We start from the raw sequence: 22,659 nt of genomic DNA, 5'->3' as shown, positions 1-22,659 counted from the left end.
TTTATCTGGGGAAAGATTGCCATTCCAGCCTTCTTACTCTTGATATTTTCATACTTTGTTTTTCCATCAATTATTTTCAACCTCTCTGTGTCCTTATAATCTGTGGTCTAGTTAATTTTACTGTGCCAATTTATTTCCTAGCTTTGATGATTGACAATTATAGATGATGTCACCATTGGAATAGGCTGAGTAATGGGTACAGAAGACCCCTCTGTACCATTTTTGCAATTTATTGTGAGTTTATAACTATTTCAAAAGAAAAAAAATTCTGGGAGAAATGTTTCCTTTATAGAAAATACATAGTTTTGTCTTCCTGCTTAATCTACCTAATCATTATTGCTTCCCTTAGTGAGAATTTTAGTCAGTTACTCTTTTTACATAATTAATGATATTACTGGATTTTTATCAATTATTATTGGTATGTTCATTCTCTCTTTTATTCCTCTGCTCCCCCTTTCTTGTCTTTTTCAAATGATTTAAATGTGTTAAGAATTCCATTATAATTTATAATTTATGTATTCCCTCTATAGCTATCAATCTTTACATTATAATTAGTGTTTTCACCGGAGATGTCAACGTATACATGTGGAACTTTTTATACCTATTTAGAGTTGGTAGTCATCTGCTTTGTTTGAAATTTAGAAATCTTGTAACTGTACAGGTACTTGAATTATTTTTTTATCTTCCTGGGAATCCAATCACTTTTCTACTACAGCTTTTGATATTGCCCCACAGGTCCTTGAAAGCCTACTGTTTCCAAGCTTTTTTCTCTCTGATCTTCACATTGTATAGTTTTTATTGATTCACTGGCTCTTTATCCTGCCGTATTCACTATACTATCGAAACTATTCAGTTAATTTTTTCAGATACTGTATTTTTAAAGTTTCAGTATTTCTTTACATTTTTATTTTTCTGATATCATTTCCCATTTTAAAAATTTACTCCTAGTATATTTCCTTTACTGCTTGAAGCATATCACAATGGATGTATTAAAGTGCTTGTCTGATCATTTCAACATGTATGTCCTGAACACTGTAAATGATACGTTGAGGGAAATCTGCATAATGTTATGCTCTCTAAAGAATTTATTTTTTTTAAACAGGAAAGTAACTACTAAATTATCTTGTCTGTGATGAACAGCAACTGAAACCTCAGTTTCATTGTTTTTGTTTTTGTTTTTAACCTGAACTAGGCTGCTCTGAGTTGCTCCTGTGAAAATGTGGATCAGTGGTTAGCAAGAGTCATGGCAGAATTTTCCAGTATTTTCCAGCCGCAATGACTAACTTTCTGATCCCATCGTTGTGTCCTAAGTTTAGCGAGACGGTAGATTATTTTCATATATTTATTTTTAGAGCTCTAACTTCTCCATGTCATATTGCAATCAGAGAACTCATTCTGTGCTGGCCCATTTTTCCAAGTTTTGACTTTTCTCTAAAACACACCTGTCTTTATTTCAATTTTCATACCCTTCAGGTAGATTTTTTTTTCCTCCAGAATTTCATTTCTTATCAATGGAAAGGATCATCTTTAAGTAGCTCACTACACTTTATTAGAAAAGTAACTCAATTTGATTTTTAATCTTTCAGGTAACTCCCTACTCAAAACCTTTTAATGACTTTCCTTTGATTTTAGAATAAAATTCAAATTTCTTAGTAACATACAAATATACATGGTATTTGTTATCCAACACATATTTGCTGAATGAATGCCATTCCCATAAAATATAGTCATATTCAACATAACCTTATTATCCTTACTAATAATACTTTACATATGCAAAAATTTTGAACATTTAATAATATATCTCACTAATTGCTTAATTATTAATGGATTCCTCTAAGTGGACAGCTCTCAGTTAATAAGGCAAATACATATTTTTGGGTACCTACTGTTACAAAGAACTGTTGAATGGAATGAATGGAGAGAAAAAGATGAAAAGGAAGTTATTTCCTTTACAGAGTTTAGAATATAAATGGGGAACAAAATTTTTCTTAGAACATAATTTTAAAAAATACTTAATATACCAAGTACCAATGAATAATGGCTGAGTGAATCTTATAAAAGAGTAAGTTGCATGTAAAATCTTAGATAAGAAGAAAAGACCATATGGAAGTTATATACCATATGGAAGTGGTGGTATTTGAAATGAGGCTTAGGAAAAACAGATGTCTAGACAGAAATGTAGAATAGAGTATTCCAGGCAGGAAGACAGAGTTATTTGCCCTTCTCTCTCAAAACGTTTATTTAGGTAAAACCTGATCCGTCAGCCCACACATTATTCAGTGGAGCATTGAAAATAGTTCATTCTTTATGAACATTACAAACCAAAATTGACTTCTCACTTTTTCAGAGCTGTAGAACTTGTTTCAATCAATTTCCCTTGATAAAAGTGCTAGCTTCCTGCTACTGCATCTCTGGAGTCATGAAAATCTTTTTCCTAATGTTTGCTGCCATCATTCTTCTTGCTCACATTTTCTCAGAAATCCTTTTGAATGTAAGGATGGTAGTCTGTTCAGGATCTGTCTTTTAATAAGAAAGCTCAGTTTTAAAAAAAACACATTAGGAGTTCCTGTCATGGCTCAGTGGTTAACGAATCCGGCTAGGAACCATGAGGTTGCGGGTTCGATCCCTGGCCTTGCTCAGTGGGTTAAGGATCTGACATTGCCATGAGCTGTGATGTAGGTCACAGACGCGGCTCAGATCCCATGTTGCTGTGACTCTGGTGTAGGCCGGTGGCTACAGCTCCAATTCGACCCCTAGCCTGGGAACCTCCACATGCTGTGAGTGCGGCGCTAGAAATGGCAAAAAGACAAAAAATAAAAATAAAAATAAAAATAAATACATTATTCAGTCCTATGTCCTAAAAACGTTCCAGAACAAACTAGTTAAGGAAATCTCTTCTTAAGCTAAGATACAAATCAATGAGACCACACTGATCCAGACCATCTCCAACCTGAAGCATATCTTTTAATTTCCCTAAAAGCTCTACAAAGGGGTTCAAACTTCTCTTTACATTTAGATCTCTTCTCTCATTCTGTAAACTTTGACCCAGCTGCAATGTAATGACAAAACAATTGTTTTAAAATAAAGAAAATGTCAGAGGCAGACTCCAAACACCTTGTTGCTTAAAGAAATATAGCCTTTGTAGCCCAAATGAAACTAAACTTATGATAATAGGTTCTTACAAAGTCTAAGAAGTCTAAGTTTCATGTCTCACTAGTTGGTACAAATCTTCTAACTTTATATTATCTTGGATTTTCTTCCTGGCTCTTACATACTGATGGAAAATTTTATCATTTAAAACATTAATATCTTGATTAGTTTGCTTTTAAGTCCTTGAGTCCTTTGAAATGGGTTTTCTTTGCTTAATACAGTGAAGCCTCCATCCCTAATAAATGTTTATGTCCATTCCCTCCTCAACTATCCTTCATTTCTTCCACTATGAAGCCTTTCCTGATGGGGTTCTCCATGAATCACAAAGTATCCTGTCTATTTCTTTTTCATTGTTTCTGAATTTCTAGACTTACTTATTGCACAATCTCGCTTCAGTAGGCTAGCTATCCAATGGCCACTGAATGTGTGTTTACCACCTATGAGAAATTGTTTGGGAACTATAATAAGAGGAGGTAAAGTAGAGGTCAACATTAGAGCATGGTCTTTGCTCTTAATTTGTTTAGAGTTTGTTAGTCTATTGTTTCTGATTTGGTCAAAAATAGATTGCCCATAATAATAAACAGTCATTCAATAAATTTAAAATGTATAAAGTGAATGGATGAAACAAGAAGATGTGCAAATAACTATGATACAAAACAATTCACATAAGTGCCATAAAGATGAAAAATAAAAGAGGAGCTATAAAAGTAGAAGCTTGGTTGTAACTGGGGAAAACAGGAAAGGCTTCCTGGGAAGTGGTTTTCTACACTGCACTTTTGAAAAGAGGCAGGACTAGAAATAAAGAATAGAGCTGAAAAATATTACCCTCATGTTTCAAAGCACCTCTTACAAAGTCAGTTACTTAACTTCTGCCCTCAGTCTCTTTCCCAAGGAGGTTGTAGGTGGGGTTTAGGAAATAGATCCAGTCTAAGAAAACAAATTTTAAGCTGTCCTCTCCACCCTCTTTCATCAGGACTCCAAATGATTCAAATCAATTGCAGAAGTAGATGCTTAAGAGCTCCTTGTCGGCAAAACTCACCTCAGATACATTTGACTTCAATAAGAAGCACAGTTTGGGTACCAAATTAGGACTATGACAACAATCATACAGAACCTCAACATAGGAAGTGAATTTAATGATTAATAAAAGACATGATGAACACTGACTATTATGCCAAAAATATTTGAGGCTGATCTCAATTCCAGGCCTCATAAGATGTATAAATTCTGTTTTATTTCCTATAAATGGAAATAATAATAGGGTTTCTTTAGAGATTAAGACACTTCTTAAATTAATTAGAGGCTAACTTGCTCTAATTTTAAAAACACTTAAGCCTACTTACTGCAAAAAAAGAGAGTTTATTTCTTTCTCATGTAAAAGTCAAAATAGGTTGAGTAGGTTGGGTAGAAGGCTATTCTCCATCAGGTAAGCCATGCTGGGACTAGGGAGGAAGGTAAGCCTTGCCATCCTAAACAAGTGACTAAGTCATTAATTCTAAGAACCTCTAAGAGGAAGGGATTAAAAACAAGTAAAACCACGATTTAAAAGATTACATAGAAAAAAAAAAAGATTACACAGAAACACCTCATATCACTCCATTCCTATTTTACTGGTCCAAATTCATTTATGTGGCCACACAAAAACAAAAAGCCAGGAAATGCCATCTTTAGCTAAGGACCCACATGTCCAGATAAAACTCAGAGGTTCTATTACTAAAAGACTGAAGGGAAAAATGACTACTTAAACAGTTTAACTCTCTCTCTTTATACTGGCAGCTTAAACAGTGCCAGGCTCTTGATGGAGTTAACTATTGTCACTGTTTCATTCTCATTGTTATTATTATATTATCATTGTTATCATTGTTATTGTTATTCTCTATCCCAATTCAGTATATGAACACCTTATATATAAACATGTCAACTGACTGTCCCAATGCCTGATAAATTTCAGTGATCCATAACTCACAATATCTCAAGTTCAACTTTGTACTATTTAAAATGTTTCCCTTTACATTGAGCAGAAATCTAAGTTGTTCTTAAAATTTTTTTCCGTTGGTTAGTGCTACCTTGGGCATGAACAAGACTTCAACATGGTAATGTCTGAGATATATGACAGGTAATATGCATGTCTTCTCCCCCCAGAGTTGTTCTTTCCAAGAATAAGCATTAAAGTCTTTTGAAAATAACTGCCAGTTCTTTCAATCATTTCTGCAGAGAATACATATCACTATTTTTTCCTAATCATTCCTCTCTCAAAATATATTACTCCCTTCAGCTTAGTGTCTTTGTTCTGAATGAACTTACATTGTTTTTGCCACCGTAATGTTGCTGGCCAGAGCTAAAGGCATTATTCCATTGATGTTGTTTACAGAGCAGGCTAGTACCATGTTTCTTTTAATCTTTATACCGAAACTGTGAAACTCCACAACCATATGCCAATGTCACTGGCCTGCCTATAATGTAGATAGCACAATCTTTACCTTTTGTTATTTATCAGAGACTACTATTCTGGAAACATGAAAAATTTTTATTCATTGGAAAAGACTATTTATTGAAATTAGAAAGCATATGGCCTCCTGCCAGGAAGAAACATTCTATTTCTATATATCTGACAAAGATTGTAGCAGAGGGAACTCCTTTTTGTTTTTTTCTAATTAAATATATATATACTGACCAGCTATATATATATAAATATATATATAGCTCAGACACAGCTATTTAGGTCACATCTGCTTTTTCTGATATCCAGATTCACACTCTGAGTCTCCATGAAATTTGGAAACGGGGAATTCTAAATTGGCCTGGGTGGCGAAATTTTGCCTTCCAGTAGTTGAGTACTGGATAACTGAAAACTAATTGCTTTCTTCACTTAGCCAGAGTAGGACTTCGAAGACAAATACTCTGTCACAGAATGGCTAGTCGCTGTGAAGTCAAATGCCTTTCCTTTGAAGATAAACTTTGGGTGCTGCAGAGCTGAACTAGCACCATTTTGCTGCAAAAAAAAAAAAGAAGGAATAATTAAAAGCTAAGCAGCAGCTACACAAATGAAAGAGATGAAGATACTCTGGCTGTGATCTCAGTGCAGCAAACCTCTCTGGAACTTTTCTCCTTAACTTCCAAATTCTGTATTCTCCCAAGTTGTCAGTCCAGTTTCTGATGCTGTAGGAAATACCCTTTCTAAGCTAGGAGCTTTGTGGGTAGGAGCTGGGGGCTCTATGTCTTGTTTGCTGTGCATCCCCCGTTCCTGGTAGCGAGGCTATTAATTACTTCATTGATGGATAAAGTGAGTGAATTAATAAATAAAACAAGTAGAATATAAAGGCTGGAGGGCAAGTCTGATGAACCGAGTTCTAAAGTTATAGTCCTGGCTTCAAAGAGATGTGTGACGTGGGGCCATCTCTACTGAGATTCTGAGGAGACTCAACTATGTATTAAGTGGACCCCCTGCTGGACAATAGCTATACCTCCTCAGCAGTACCACTGTCACACTCCTTCCTCTCTCCTTTATAAGCAGGAACTATTTAGAATGTCTCCCTTTCCTTGTCTGATCTAGAGGACTGAGTTCCACAAAGAAACTGGATCATGTCCAAATTTATGCTGGCCACAGATTGAGTAACATCTTCACTCTGGCACTCGCAGTGGGAATTTATCAAATCCTGGCAGCAAGATCCCTAGAGATCATCTAACTCAACACCTTCATTACAGATGAGGAGGTCCAAACTCAAACCATATGGTTAGGAGCTTAGTTACACCTCTATTTGGACTCCTTTTTTGGTCTTATGCTCTCATGTCCACAGAAAACTGTGCTAGGTGAACAGAGAACAAGCCCAACCTTAAAGATGGAGCTTTTTTAGCAGCTTTTTTAGCAGTTAGATTGAATAAGAAGTTGAAGCCACCTGTGAAAAAAAAAAAAGCAAATGCTTTCCGAAATCTCTCCAGTGATCCTGAGGTCCTTGCTCTTTTGGAGCAAACTGAGACTTGCCTTTGTCCCAATTTGTCTAAATCTGGAGCCCCAGCTTTCAAGCAGAACAAAATATATCTCATAAACCATTTTCACACTAGAAGCCTACTATCACATCTTTTTAGAACAGAAGAAGCAAAGTCCCTTTGGCTAGGCTCTAGAGAATTCCCTTACCTATTCAGTTAAGCTTACTTCCTATAAAGATGCAAATAAGTGAGAACACAATAAAGCAAAATACAGTCTACGACCAGCATTCATCCTCTGGCTGTTTCTGAAATTCTGTACAATGTGCTCCATCCCTATTTCATTTCTCTCTTCTTTGCCCGTGAGGACTTAGGTCTTCTGGCTATTTTTCTTCCTCTTCTTCATTCATTCTCCATCTCCTCTGGTCCCTCTTTGCAGGGATTGCTCTCAACATAGTTTCTCCCATCTTCTCATTGCACATGTCATCTCTGAACATTCGTACCCACTTTCATGGTTTCAGCTCTCACCTACTGACATGTTACCACCTATTTTATAGCTTTCTGGGCTCCAAACCTCATTCTGTACCCCACTCTGTAATGCTATGAAGAGCCTCTGCACACTGCATCCAGCAAGCTCTTTGGTCAGTTAGCTTTCTGTTGGTGCCTGTAAAGAAAGGGATTCCTGGTAGATGGAAATGAAGATGACTGAAGACACCTGTTCCCGCTTCCAGGTCCTGACAATGGTGTCCAGTAGCAGCAAGTGGTTTATTCCATGCTCCAGTTTCTTTTGAGTTTCCCAGCAGCCTCATGGGGAACCCTCAAAGGAACCAGAAGCATCCAGGCTCTATCCTCTTGAGAGCAGGAGGATTGGGGGGGCTCTTATCTGCCTGTTGTATGCCCTGGCTACCCACACACCTGTTTGGCCATATCTTCTCCTCAGAAGTCTGAACACTGGCAGCAAGTTGCCTTGACCTCACTTGTCTGAGCCTCAGCCACACGGCGCTCCTTCCTTAAATCATTAAGACTCATTCATGGAGGATGCACCCAGTTGTGGGGTCTGAGCACCAACTGTACTGTGTCCCACACTCTCAGGTCTAGCCTCTGGCTGCACATAGCCAACCCCAGGATGTCCAGCATCAGTCCTATGACAGCTCTTCTTTCCTTTTGTTCCTCTAGGCTTGGCGGTGGTAACTTTGTCCTATGGTTATTCATCTCTATGCCCATTCAACCTCCTGGTACCTGTGTAAGCAATTCCTTGCATTAAATTCCCTCTGTTTCAAACACCCATTATGGTTTCTGTTTACCTGAATGGAGTTCATCTGATAAAAATGCTACCCTACACCTCCAACTCTAACTTTTTGCAGAAGTTTATTGGTCTTCTCTAAATGGACTTCTGACAGGCACCTCAAAAGTAACTTGACCTTATTTCAGTGTATTACTTTCTTTCCAAAACTGATCTTCCTTTAATATTCTAGATCTTAATCAATATTGTTATCCTTTACTCAGACACTCAGGTTAAAAATGGCTTACTCAGGAACATTTACTTTGCCTTGTAAACCACATGATTCACTCATTACATCAATCTACACAAATTGCTCAGTAGTATCTCAAAATTGCATTGCAATTATTATCCTCCCCTCTCTCTCCTCACTAACATTGTCTTAGTTCAGGGCGTTATCATCTTCACCCTCTATAGTTTCCTAGTCAAACGAATTAATTCTCATTATCAGTTACCTAAGGTTTTCCTATAATTTGGGTTTGGACTTTGATGAAATAAGGAATAGTTTTACCTTTTCATGCTGCATGTGTGTGCACAAGTGCACGAAAGTACACACACACACACACACACACTTACGCACACAATGTAAGCCGTTCAGTCATAGAAACTAAGTGTAATAACCATTCTCAGATTTATAATACTTGAAAGACTATAATATTAGAGCTGGGGATCATCTAGGACAGTTTCCAGAACTACATTGATTCTAATCACCTAGAATATGTATAAAATAAGAGCTCTGTGCCCACCATAATGTTTCATACTGGGAACTCCTAAGCTAAGAAAATGAATTTTTAAATCAAGTTTTCCAGTTAGGTCTCCAGCACAATAATGTCTAAAATTGAATGCTGAACAGAGGAGCATCTGAGATTCAAGTTGATATTTGCTCTTGTCCCTCGCCTCCAGGTAGTCAGAGAATCAAGACATACAACTCAGACCCAAGGTTTTGGCTTCATATTCACTGATATTTCACTGTCCTGTGCTTTTCCACAGGAAAAGCTGTGAGGAAATTAACAAACGGCTCATCTTTTTGCTCAACTTAAGGAATGAAAAGTTCCACACGTCCAGCAAACTAACACACACTGTGGCATGTTCCATAAGCCAACAGGAGACCCATGGGAGTTAGAATAGAAGGGGGTGATTGACCATGACTGGAGTTACTGGAGTCTGGAGAGAGCTCATGACAAAATGCCACATTGTCTTAGCCTCTCTGCTTCTATTTTCTATGCTGAAAACTCCATATTGTCCTGCTTTACTTTACCCCATATTCCGGCTTGAAAAACAGTTGCAGTGCTGGTAAATAACTTAAGCTTAAGAACAAAGACCAAAAGGCATAAGTTATTCATGTGGTCAGCTGAATGAGGACATAATGCATTGGTCTAGGCATGCCAGACCTGTGCAGATGGGCTAGCTGTTTGCACAGCATGATATGTCCTGTTAAAATAAGAGAAAGAGGAGCCTCAAGGCCCCAGGGGGTTTATGAGGGATCATTAGCGGGATATGCATCAGCAAGGAAAAAGGTGCAAATTTAGGCACACCGGATTGCTGCAGTTAGGTACACTGTCTGGGGAAGCACAACGATGATTCTCTAGATGCTATGCGTAGACAGCTAATGCCTGGCTTCCTCAATGCTACTGATTGTTAAATACCTAAATGTCAGAATAGAAGATTAATCAGCTACTGGCTATGTGACTTTTAAGATAATAAAAGAACTATATCCTGCACCTACAACCCCCTCCTCACTTGATGTAATCCTAAAGAGCACAATAAAAGCAGTGTGGTTTCTGGAGGCGGTGCTCTTGGTCCCTGAAACCTTGAGTCCCCCAGATCCCACCTTTAATTAAGATAAAAGTCTTTGTGTCTCGTTTTATGTTAACTTTTTCTTAAGTTCCACAGCACCCTTTCTTCGGCCCTCACCTGCTGAGCTGGTCTCGGCACCCGTCACTCTTTAAACCAACGGGTTTATCAAACTAACCTAAGTCGCTGTAACTGAAACAGAAGAACTGCTGTCGATGAACTTCCATTCTGTTGCCAATACAGCGATAGCTTAATGCTCCTATTTGACTATCATTTCCATTCAAAACTGCCAACTCCCATCATTCTGGGGAAATAAGCATCTGAAATAACAAGGACTCCCTGTCATCCCTTGAAGCCTATTCTGCTCTTTTGGGACAGCTTTGTCCCCGGATATCCTTAATGGGGTGCTCAAATGTCCTTACTATCCAAACAGAAACATTCCACTGGCCCTAGTGTGCCACTGACAGACATAAGCCATCTCCACAAACACCTTCACCCATGAGGACTACTGTCATTCTCCTCCGCCATTTAATTCTTTTTTGAAACATTCTCACCAGGTAACCAAAACAAATTTATAAAAGCCTTGGTAAGTTTACAGAACATGAGAGCTTGAGAGAATCCTGCAGCCAAGACAAAATTCCAAGGACACACACCGAGAAGGGTCCCCCATGGAAGGTCAATGACTGTAAGAACTGCATTCATCTGATACCTGAATCATCTCTTCTGATGGTATGAACCACATACCAGGGCAGGCAAAGGCTGACTACTTCCCAGGTGTCTGAAACTACCTGTTTCATCATTGAAAATGAACAGGATCTAGGTAACAGAAAATGGGACATTTTGCTAATAACTCCTTGTCTCTAAATCTCCTCTGCTTATGTTCTCCAAGAATTAGTGATTCCAAGATACTAGCAAGAGAGAACCTTCTCTACCTGGCACCTAGGCCTGACACCTAGCTGGCCAAACTTGTGAAATTCCACCCGGTTCAGGTGGTTGGTAGAACCTTCTGCCTTCATTCCTTAGGCCTCCCCTCCAGGAATGTGCACTAAAGTTCCCAGGTCCACCCATGCCCTTGACCTAGTGGGCTTTCTATGCCATCAGTCTGCTTGTTTTGATTTATGGAACAACTTCTTTTGTGAAAATCCAGGAGTCCAGGTCGTATGGGTACCTGGGTACCTGGTCATTTACTGTTATATTATGGGTTGTTTCGGAGGTAGCTGTTATATAACATTGAACACAGTTTCTCTATTCACGAGGAGTGTCCCATTTCCTAGAGAGCATTACTGATCTTCCACCCAAAGACGATGTTTACACTGAGGCGGCATTTCTCCTGCTTTATCATTTGGTCTCCTCTCATGAGACTGCCCTCCTGAAATGCTCCTTGGCCCCCTCCTGAAGTACTACCCACCTGGTTGGTAGAGAACCCACGAGAGAATGTCCCTACATTGACTGTGCCTCTAGGAATGGTACAAGTTCCCTCCACGGATCAGCACTGTCTTGTGTGGAGCTGGTAGACACCAGGGAGCCTCCTTGGCTCACTAGAGCCACCTCACAATTTCCAATTCCAGTTGGGTACCCTGGCACTGCTCCTGACATCCTGGAAAGGCTGGAAAATGTGTTACCAAGTGTCTGAGAATCGTCAGAATTTTCTACCATAGCTCAGTGCCCAAGATCCGCTACTGCCCAAAACAGGCATAACAAGAGAGCTCTGGGCTCACCTGAGCCACTATAACTATTCAGTGCCCCTTAACTGGCCCAAGAAATAGTTCTGCTATACTGCAAGGCATGGGGATGGAAACATGCCAGCCTGAGCAACTGCACAATTTTCTGTCCTCAAGGAAGCTTGTGAAATGCCCATGCAGGCCAGTGATGCCCCCTGCTGGTCAGGACCATTCAAGACTCCTCCTGCACCTCCTCTAAGGGAGTACCAACCCAGGTGACTGGACTTCCACAGGGCTGGATAGATCAGATGGCAAGTCAGCCAGGAGGTGCTGGATGCAGATATGAAGGGAGCTTAATGGATGCTTATGGATGCTGTCATATAATTCAAATCAAATTGCGTGTGTGTGTGTGTGTGTGTGTGTGTGTGTGTGTGTGTGAGAGAGAGAGAGAGAGAGAGAGAGAGAGAGAGAGAGAGAGAGAGAGGAAGCAAGCGAGAAAGACAGAGAGAAGGCTGTAAATACAGGAAGAAAATGTTGGATACGAAAATGTTCACAGGTTGACCAACATATGTTGGATGTACTGTAGCTTCCACCTTTATGGCTTGTGTGTGCATATATTCTTTGCATCTTACCTAACATCTTTCTAAATTTAGGAAATTATTTCAAAGTCTAAAATCAACTTGACTTAATAAATTTTAAATCTTTCAACTAAAAATTGAAATATGTTATAAAGGACTTCCACTTAGGCCATTTTAGTTTATTTCCCAAGTTGCCATAACAAATTACCACAAACTTGGTAATTTAGAAGGAGAAAAATTTATTTTTTCATAATCTGGGGCCTCTTAGGGAACCAGGGTTCCTCTGCTTGGCCGCTCAGGGGAATAAGAGAGGTAGCATTTAAAACTTGGCAAACTAGAACACTGGATTTTAGATGTGTGTTCATACCAGCATGAAAGCTTAAGAAAAAAAGCTTTATAAAGAAATGTAAAACCAGCCTTAGGATGTATATTGTTTTTAACATTTCGGTTATTGTAGATCATTGTTTATTAGCACTTTAAAAAAAATTCTTTCAATGTTAAAATTCCCCAAAATATGACAGATTCTACAGGTATTCTGATTTCTAAACATCACTGATCTTTATTTTTTAATTACTGTCATTGATCCAAGTTTCTTTACCAAAGAGTAAAGAGGAGCTTGGTCAGACCTGTGGCTTACTAGAAATACAAGATCTCAGGAACAGCCAGCCCCACCGCATCAATATATGCACATTAACAATAAGCCTAATTGATTCATATACATATTAAAGAATGACAAGCACTGCATATAGACTGGTTCTCAATCTGGCTCACATTGGAATCATCTGATAAGCTTTAAAAAATACTGATGTCTAGGCTCTTCTCCCAGATACAAGTTAGTGGGTCTTGTATGAGGCCTAGGCATTGGGATTGTTAAATACCCTCTGGATAATTCTAATTCTAATGTGCAGCAAAGGCTGAGATGCTAGGCCCCAACCCCAACTAACTGACATATTTCTGGGATGATGGCATTTCTTTATGAGGTCATCCCAGTGATAAACCAGAACCATTTAGCTAAATATTGTTTCTCAAGATGTAACATACACACAGATCTCTTGGAGATCCCAGGACCAACTCTAGGGAAATTATGATTTCCCTGCAAGTTTGGGTGGACCCATGATTTTGTGTTTTTAACAAGGTCCCTGGTGATGTTAACAGTAGTTCCTCCAAATTCCATTTCCAAGCAGCACTAAACTTGGGAAACCAGACCCAGCACACACACCCCCAAAACCCAACCATCATATCTCAATGCAAGTACAGTTGGTTTCAGTGAAGATCACCCATTCATTCTCCAAAAGATCATATTATTTGCTGACATTTAGTAAACTGAGAGAAGCACAGAGAAGGCATAGGTCTGAGTGAGACAGAACTTTGGAAATAACATGCATTCATTCATTTAAGCACATTTTATTGAGCCTCTACTGTGTGCTCACATATTTATTCATGTGCACTATGTACAAGGCACTGTGCTGTTAACTGTAACGTTTTGTGACTTCATTCTTATATACTCTGGCAGTAGTAACATAATATACCTTCCAAGCAAGGATGGGGAGGGGCAAGCAAAGATATGTAGGGGACATAGCAGAGTTGGTGGAATAATGGCTTTGTGCTACAAATTCTGCCTGGAAGAGGGATATGCTTAGATCTTAAGGTTCTATAGAGAAACAGAACCAAGAGGTTCTCTCTCTCTCATCTATCTATCTATCTACCTATCTATCTGTCTATATCAACATCTACCTAAAGAAATTTATTATAGGACATTGGCTCATGTGATTATGGAGGCTGCAAAGTCTGGGGAGCCCATGGTGGAAATTCCAGTCCAGATCTGAAGGCAGGAGAATACAGACATCCCAGCTTGAAGACAAAAAGGCAGAGAGAGCGCGAACTCCCTCTGGCTCAGCTTTCTGCTCTATTCTGGCTTAAAACGGATTTCATGAGGATAACCTACATCAAGAGGGCAATCTGCCTCACTCAGTTTACTGATGAAAATGATTATCTCATCCAGAAACACTCTGAACAATATTTAACCAAATATCTTGGAATCCTGTGGCCCATGCAGACTGAGAAATAATTTTTTTGTCCACACCCCCAACATGTAGAAGTTCCTGGGCCAGGGATCAAACCCACAGCAGTGACAACACTGAGTCTTTAACCACTAGGCCACCGAGGAACACCCAAGAAATAATTACAAGTTTGCCCTTGTCACCTTGGCACATATAAACATCTCTCTAAACCTTAATACATAATGTCCAAATGAAGACAGTAACAAGGCCATAATTCTGCCTCACCTGTCCTTCACACAACTGAGAACACATAAGCTCCTTCTCCAAAGGAGGTAAAATCCTCAAGCAATGTTTACTCTTCTTGATGTCCCATAACTTATATACTATGATGTAAAATTAACAGCACTTCAATACTATGACATAAAGCCAATACATATGTTACATGGTAAGAAAATAGTGAAGAAAACAAAGACATCTGCCATAAACAACTGACCCTTGAACAACATGGGTTTAAATGGCATGAGTCCTCTTATAGGCATATTTTTTTCAGTAAATACATACTACAGTACTACATGATCCATGGTTGATTGAATCCTTGGATGTAGAACTATGGATATGGAGGGCACACTCTACAGTTGTACGTGGATTTTTTACTGTGTTGGGGGTTGGCACCCCTAAACCCCATGATGTTTAAGGGTCAACTGTATATACATATTCATAACAAAATAAGTAGGAAATACTCAACCACAGCCATCATGTCTGTAAATGGTCTTATGATCTCTGCTGGTACTTATTTAACTTCTTCCACTACTCATTCTATGTTACCTTTCCCTTCAGCAAACACCTCAGCTGGTTTTGGTTCTTTACCTAGAAGAATAACCCAAATCTTTGTTCATTACCAAAATCTGCCTTAGTTTGTGTTGTCATAACCAGATACCATAGACCAAGTGGCTTAAACAACAAAAATTGATTTCTCACAGTTCTGGAGGCTGGGAAGTCCAAGATCGAGGTGCTGGCAAGACAAGTTTCCTTCTGAGGCCTCTCCTCCTAACTTGCTGGTGGCCACTATCATGCTGGGTGCTAACAGGAGTCTTTGCTCACAACCGGAGAGACAGAGAGCAAGCTCTCTCTTCCTCTTCTTATAAAGGCACTTCTCCCAACATGAGGGTCCCACCCTCTGTTGCTTCAAAATCTCAGGAGTTCCTCAGGGAAAATTCAAAACAAGCCTCCATACGTGGAAGGAGAGACTGGTGAAAGAGGCAGCTTGGGTCAGTGGCTGTTGTAATAAGTAAGGGAACTTACATAGGAGGCTTGTCTTGGGCAGCTGCAAGATGAGTAGATCTCTGCACCCATCCACTAGAGTCTGAAGAGTTTATAAAAAGTCCTTAATGGGCTTCAGTCACACACAAAATCCAGACGGGCTCAACACCATACTGCACTCTCAAGGCTGCCCCCTTGAAATGGCTCCTAGTTTGAGAAAAGAGCAGAACATACATTTCAAAGACAGGGGAGGGAGGGAGGAAACTCTGACTGCCCAGGTCCACTTATTCAGCCAACTAGTGGTTACATCCTCTCAATAACCTCCACCTCTAACACCCCCATGACTTCATCTAACTCTAATTACCACCCACTCAATCTCCAAACACCATCAGATTGGGGGGATAGGGCTTCAACATATGAAAATTGGGAGGGAAGGGACACAGTTCAGTTCATAGTACCATGTCACTGGTTGAGAAGTCCAGAGGCCAGGTTAAGGGAAAAAAAAAAACATATTGCTACTGAAGATACCAGAACTGGGAGGAGTGGGGCTCTCCTAGGAAATCTTTGGGCACATGTGCAGGATTTGAAGTGGAAACTCAAGTCATATAGGAGCTGTGGGGGGTGGGGTCCGTGTTTGGTTCTGTGAAAGGCACAGGCCAGTTGGTATCCTGCACCTATGCACAGCCAGGTGCCACTGGGCATCACTGGGTACCCACAAATCAGGTGAAGTCTTGATGATCAGGCTTTGTTACTCAGCCACTTACACCCTCCACACTACCCTATGCTAATCTAGTCTTCGCTGCCAATCCTGACCAGAGGATTTGTCAAGACACCTTATGAGGAACTGCAGTCTGACATCAGTGTTTAGGTGAACAGAACCTCCCATCCACCAGAAAATTGACATAGACAAGCCAGTAGGTACCATAAATCTTGACTATGTTCCTTGGAACCCTGACACTTTTAAGACAATCCTAAAGCCAGCTAGCATTCCTTCCTCCATTTACTAAATTCATTTTTCCTCTATAAATACTGGAATGAAATGATCCCTGACTGAATGTAGCAGGACCCTATAGCCACTTGCTTTTGCCAGATTGTGTTTTTCCCTGAAAAATGACTAGTTCTTTAGTGAGGGAGCTTTTCTAAAAAAATGCTTGGAAAATATTTTTTCATTGTAATAATAATAATAAAAGAACATAAATAGAAGAAATTATAGTTCAATTCACTCTCACTACTTTTCACTCCTCAGCTTTCATCAGATCTAACTTCCAGCCAGGGAAATAGAGATTCAGAATCATGGTGAAGAGAGCTCACTTTACTCAGATACTCATCTTATGGGCTTGGCTCTTCATATAGAACTTCCAAATAATATGGATCCCTTAGGCACCCAAGAGGATCTCTTCAGTCAACTTTTATCCTCCCCAAGCATACACTAGTTATAAACCAGAACACAGAGAAGATTTGATGGAGAAGATGGGTTGGAAGTTAGATGGTTTACACATGCAGAATTATATTCCTTGACTCCTATGTAAAGAGGGAGGGGGGTTAATGAAGGTAAGCTAAATGGGGCAGGGGCTCACATATCTGGATTCCTTGACCCCAAATCCTATACAATCCTGGCTCCTTAGTCTTTGTTCAGTCCCCACAGATCCTAGAGGAGTGAGGTGAGCTCAGTTTAACTGATCTCAGCCCTGGAGATCTGGAGGGGCAGTGGGCAGGGATCCCCCAACTCCCTGCCTAAGAGAACGTTATCTTCTAGACTTTAAATACATTTGAGTCCATATGGTTAATATTTAAACAAACTTAAATGTTGGAGAAATTGTATTAGTCATGGGAAAACCAGACAGGCTCTTCTATAGAAATAGTCTTTTGAGAAATTGCTGCAGCATAAATGGGTTGAATTCACTCTTGCCAAATTCCCTCTAGCGTGAACTTTACGGTTTACACGCAAGCACAAAACAAAACAAAAACAAAAACAAAACAAAAAACCCCAGAAGAGACTTTACCTCACATATTTCACATTTAAAAATTATTAAAGGTATAAGTGAGGCAACTGAAACTTGAAAATATAGTTTGACTATGCTCATGAGAGAACAGACATTCCCATAAAATGCTCCTGGAAATCATAAAAATTGACTTTCGTTAAAAGCATAATCTGTGTATCGCACACTTTTCACAGGATTCGTTATCCACACTTGACACAAAACATTCAGAAGTAGAAACAAGACCGTAATTATTTTAAAAAATTGCAAATGGAAAATACTTTCAGGTAACTATAGTCATAAAGATGAAGAGACATGTTAAATTACAATATATTACGACAATAATGAGTTCTGCAGCGACCAGGGTGTCTTTCACATTTGTCTCAAACGTACCACAAGACTCACAGGAAACGGTACCAAAATTTTTCACTTGAACTGTTTTCTATTTTTTTAAGAAGGAAAGAACTCCGCATTCGATATAAGTGGCCTCACAGCTCTAAGCTTTTACCTCAAAGCATCGTCATTTAACTTGAACAACTATGGGCGCGGCAGCCCAACGCCCCCGCCGGGCACGGAGACTCGGCTTTCCCGGCTGCAGAGACGACCGGAAACGCCCTCGGGGCGGGGGCCCCATACAAGCCCCTCCTCCCTATTCCCGCCCTGCCCCAGCTCGCCGTTTCCTGCCGACCCGGAAGCAGATTCCCGGATTGAAGGGCCGTTTCCCCGGAGAGGATTTCACTGTTTCTCGTTCAAACTCTCTCGTAGGTGCCCCTAGCGCTCTGTCCTCCGCACCCAGAGGCAGGAGACCCGCGGACGTCGCAGTCCCCGCCCGCGGGCAGCCCCGCCTAGTCCACAGGCGCTCTGCTGCCAGGTCCGGAGGTAAAATCGCTGAGCGGCTGGTCCCCGACCTTTCTGCCTCGGTTCTTTTCACCTTCTCCCCTCCCCACCCCGCGCCTGGTCAGGTCCCCTCGGAGGTGTATCCTCCGGCCCTGGAGGACAGAGTCGTGTCGTCACGCCTTATCCTGACCCTGGATCCTGCAGACCCCTGTCCTCTCCTGAGCACCCTTCCCCATTCCCACCCCATTCTGGGGCCCAGTACTGTTACTCCTCAGGCGTTCCCCTCACAGTCACCTCTTCAGAGAGGCCCCCGAGCTCCATGCTGGGAACGTTCACCCGCTCCTGCCTGTGACACCTCTCTGGCTGTGCCTGTCGGGATGTGTTTACATCCCGGCTGCCTCGCAGGAAAGCGTGCTCTTCCTTTGCAGGGGCTTCTTCATTCTATTCTTGGAATTCCGAGATGGGGAAAGGGAAGACCAAGGGAGAACTAGGAAGGTAGTGTGAGTCAGGGCGAGTGAGATGGGTAAATTGCGGTTAGGAGAGTGGGTCCCATGGTTTTGAGAAAACATACTAAGAATGAAGGAGAGTAACCTGGGCAAAAAGCAGGGGATAAATGAAAACAGACAAAAAAAAAAAAAAAAAAAAAGGCTCAGCAGAGAGATCAAGAGAACAGAATAGAAGGAGAGGGTCATGAGCAGCAGCCGCAGTGGAGGCAAAAGAAGGGTGGATTCCAAAACCGTAGTTTTGTTTTTGAATTTCCAACTTACATTCCCTTTTACATGTATTGTGTCAGATTCAGATAATGAAGTGTCAGTGGTTTTCTGATTTTTATCATATAAAAGTATTCTTTAGTACTTAGTAAATACACTATTTCAGTGTGTTCTTGGTGAGGATATTGGTAAATTTTTATATTAACAGGCAAAACTCAGATTAACCAGTTAGTCTAATATTCAACATCTTTATCCCTTTATATGATCTTTGAACTTAAGTGATGTTTAGGGGCAGCCAGGGGTGAGAAGGGCAAACCCTGCCACTGTCTCATCCAGGTCATGTCATTCCTGTGAGGACAGTGCTTGTTCCTCTCTGCTGACCTCTCCTACTGACCTCTTTTCCTGCTCCAACACAGGCAGAGAGTCACCAGGCAGCTCTGTAAGGAAGGGTCCAGATCTTGTTAGTGTTGATCAGAACTATCTCTCCAGTGAGGAGGGAGAGGTGGCACTGTGAAGGGAGCTTGCAGAAAACAAGAATGTTGTTGAGGGATGGAGTGGTTACAGATCCAGGAGTGGGAGGGAGGCTGAGAAGTGAAGGAGAAAGGGAAATCTCTTCTCATCCTCACCTGCAGTGCTCAGCAGGTACTAGAGGATACTGTGGGCTCTGTGACTAAACCGGTCTGTTAATCACCTGTTTAGTGCTTCTGAATCCCTGTCATTTCATTGGACAGCAAGAGACTATCTTTGCCACCTAGTGAATTCTTTCCTCTGTGTGGTTGTTGCATAGGAAGTGGTATGATGATTAGAAGCACTGAAAGGCATATTCTCTACACTGAGGAGTGATCTCAAGACTGACCTTATGTAAGAAAGAAGCTTTTTGTGTGTCTTTTTTAATTTCTTTATTTGACTGTCAAAACTTCTATTTAATTGATTTCTGTCAAATACTCTGTTCCTTCATTTTTTAATCTTTTTAATTTCTTTTAACTTTTACTAATATATTCTTAATTTGTAACAATTGGCCATGTCACTTGACTCTTGTCTCCTTTTGCTTTCTCTTGGTTTATAAAGGTAAACAACCAGTTTATTCATTTTACAGCCCTCTGTTTCTATTAAGTATATTTAGGACTGATTTTGTTTTTCCTTTTTTTGGCCGCACCCACATGGCACATGGAAGTTCTTGGGCCAGGGATAGAATCCAAGCCATAGCTTCAACCTATGCCACAGCTGCAGTAGTGCAGGATCCTTTAACCCACTGCACCAGGCCAGGGATCAAACCAGTACCTCCACAGAGACAAGCTGGATCATTAACCCACTGAGCTACAGTGGGAACTCTCTCCACTAAGTGTACTTAAATTTAAACATTTTTTTCAAGATAATAGCTGTGGCTCTATTGCATGGTTTTGATATATGTTCATTCTTCATGATGATGGTAATTTAATTGGCAGTGGTCATTTGATTGTGTTGTAACCCTGTTGTTTATACCATCTCTCTTTTGGATTGTTAGTTTTGTTTGTACTACCTGATTATTTTTCTTTGTCATTTTACTGTGGTAAGCATATGTAGCCTATATGATATATTCTTTTTTGCATCTGGCTAAAATTTTCTCTGTGGCTGACTGCAAAGTCAAATTTTGTGAATGCAGTACACACTGCATTGGGATAAATGGAGGTAAAGAGTCTCTACATTTTGGATGCACACACATGTTTTTTTATACATGTGTGTTTGTGTCTTCCAGGGAAGCTGGCCTTCCAGGAAGAAGGCCAGACTCAGGGACCATGCCCTGCCTCCCAGCCCTCCAAAGCTCCACCTGTTCTGAACATTGAGACTGGAGCACATTCTCAGTCCTGACTGTCTTGCCGCACTTTCTGCCATCTTCCTCTACCCTACAGCAAAGAGGTATGTACTTCTGGGATCTTGCTTCTGAGCCTAGGGCTGTTGGTGAACAACTGGAAGTTCCCACCTGGCACTCATCCAGGCTTGCAGGTCTGTAAAGCATCAGTTGCCTGCCTCTGGGCACACATAGAAAATACTGCAAAGCCTGCAGGTGGCAAGGACCTCCTCCCTAGCTTTCCACACTTATTCTGTCTATTTCAGGGACTCTGAGGGGGTCTTAGGAAAATGTTCATTGAGCCTGGCCAGCAATGGATTTCTACTGCAGACCTTACAGGCAGGCACAAGTGGCCGCTGGTCCCCAGGATGACTTAGGATGTTTCCCAGAAGCTCAGGCAAGTTAAAATGTCCTAGTCCAGTCTCTCCTGTCAAAATGGCCACACCAGGCCTCCTGAAAGAAACTTGAAAAATTTGTAGACACTTATTTCTGGAAAGGTCACTGGGAATGACCTGAAAGCATCTTGTGTTTGTATGTACTTTGTGGAACCCTCTGTAGGCCCCTTCAGTAAATTGGATACCCAGAGTACATAGAGAAAGTTGACTCAATGCTTTTTTTAACAACAATGATAAATCATAATTGTTACAGAAAGTACAATCATGGTGATTAACATTAATAATGATAATGGTCTTTATGATGAGAGCAATAATAATAAGAAACTGAAGGAAATGGGAGAACAGACTATAGACCTCAGTGAATGACCAGAGACCCAGTTAGGACTTGGGGTGGTTTGGATCAGAGTTCTAGGTCTGCTTCTTGAGACTCGTTCCCTGAAGGTAAAGGACAGCAACGGGAGAGAAAAAGAAACACTGCAAGTGGGGCATAGGTGAAAGCAAGGGCTCCCAGAAAATCATCAGCAGATGAGACTTTCCAGGAAGAGAGGAGTCCTGGTCCAGGGCCTCTCTGCCACCCCATCCCCATCCCCTGGACATCTCACAGGAGTGAGGACCTCCCTGGAGGGCAGACTGGACCGTTGATCCATTCCCTGCTTCCCTACAAGGAATGGTAAGCCCCAGCACTCAGCCCTAAGTACTGGCTGCCTTTCTGCCATCTGCTTTTCCTGGGTCCTTCAATATCTGTCCATCTCTGTTGTGGTATCTCTCCCTGGGGCTGCTAGAATGTGTCATCTCCTTATCTCCTGGTGCAGTCTCTTCAATTATTAACAAATCTTAATTTATTTTACTTTGAAGTTTTAGAGCTCTGCCAAGTCATTTTTTCTTCTTCTATTGTCTTAAAATCTCTTACTTTTAACCTTGTAATTGTTTTAAAATCCCATTAATTTGGGTTTTTAATAGTTTGTAGAGAGTTCCCTTTGTGGCTTAGTAGGTTATGAACCCAACTAGTATCCACAAAGATAGGGATTTGATCCCTGGCTTTGCTCAGTGGGTTGAGGATCTGGCGTTGCTGTGAGCTGTGGTGTAGGTCAGAGACGCAGCTTGGACCTGGTGTTGCTGTGGCTGTGGGGTAGGCTGGCAAGTGCAGCTTCAATTTGACCCCTAGCCTGGGAACTTCCATACACTGCGGTTGCAGCCCTAAAAAGCAAGTGTGTGTGTGTGTGTGTGTGTGTGTGTGTGTGTGTGTGTGGTTTGTTGTCTA

At 40.8% G+C, this 22,659-nt stretch overlaps 3 protein-coding genes across 18 annotated transcripts in view; 1 reads left to right on the top strand and 2 right to left on the bottom strand.

Annotated features, from left to right (window-relative positions):
• LOC106504227 (beta-defensin 104A-like) overlaps positions 1 to 15,475 on the bottom strand; it is a 46,441-nt gene extending 30,966 nt beyond the window's left edge. The window contains exon 1 of the mRNA XM_021076392.1: positions 15,368 to 15,475. Within this exon, the coding sequence (XP_020932051.1) occupies positions 15,368 to 15,461 (94 nt within the window). The 5' untranslated portion in view covers positions 15,462 to 15,475. The remainder of the gene's footprint in view (positions 1 to 15,367) is intronic.
• LOC404703 (prepro-beta-defensin 3) overlaps positions 1 to 15,477 on the bottom strand; it is a 105,385-nt gene extending 89,908 nt beyond the window's left edge. The window contains exon 1 of the mRNA XM_021074698.1: positions 15,368 to 15,477. The gene's annotated coding sequence lies outside the window, so the exon portion shown is untranslated. The remainder of the gene's footprint in view (positions 1 to 15,367) is intronic.
• Positions 18,294 to 22,659, top strand: part of LOC100525433 (zinc finger protein 705A-like) — a 29,713-nt gene continuing 25,347 nt past the window's right edge. For 9 of the 16 annotated variants that reach the window (XM_021076380.1, XM_021076379.1, XM_021076377.1 and 6 more), the window contains exons 1-2: positions 18,296 to 18,507; positions 20,911 to 21,071. The gene's annotated coding sequence lies outside the window, so the exon portion shown is untranslated. Of the gene's footprint in view, positions 18,508 to 19,962; positions 20,037 to 20,910; positions 21,072 to 21,406; positions 22,069 to 22,659 lie in introns of those variants that run through there. The other 7 variants (XM_021076388.1, XM_021076389.1, XM_021076391.1 and 4 more) reach the window with 5 other exon arrangements.

This window comes from Sus scrofa, chromosome 15, assembly GCF_000003025.6.
Source record: "Sus scrofa isolate TJ Tabasco breed Duroc chromosome 15, Sscrofa11.1, whole genome shotgun sequence".
Lineage (NCBI taxonomy): Eukaryota > Metazoa > Chordata > Mammalia > Artiodactyla > Suidae > Sus > Sus scrofa.
Note: the sequence above shows the minus strand (reverse complement) of the source record. Positions and strands in the feature narration are given on the sequence as shown.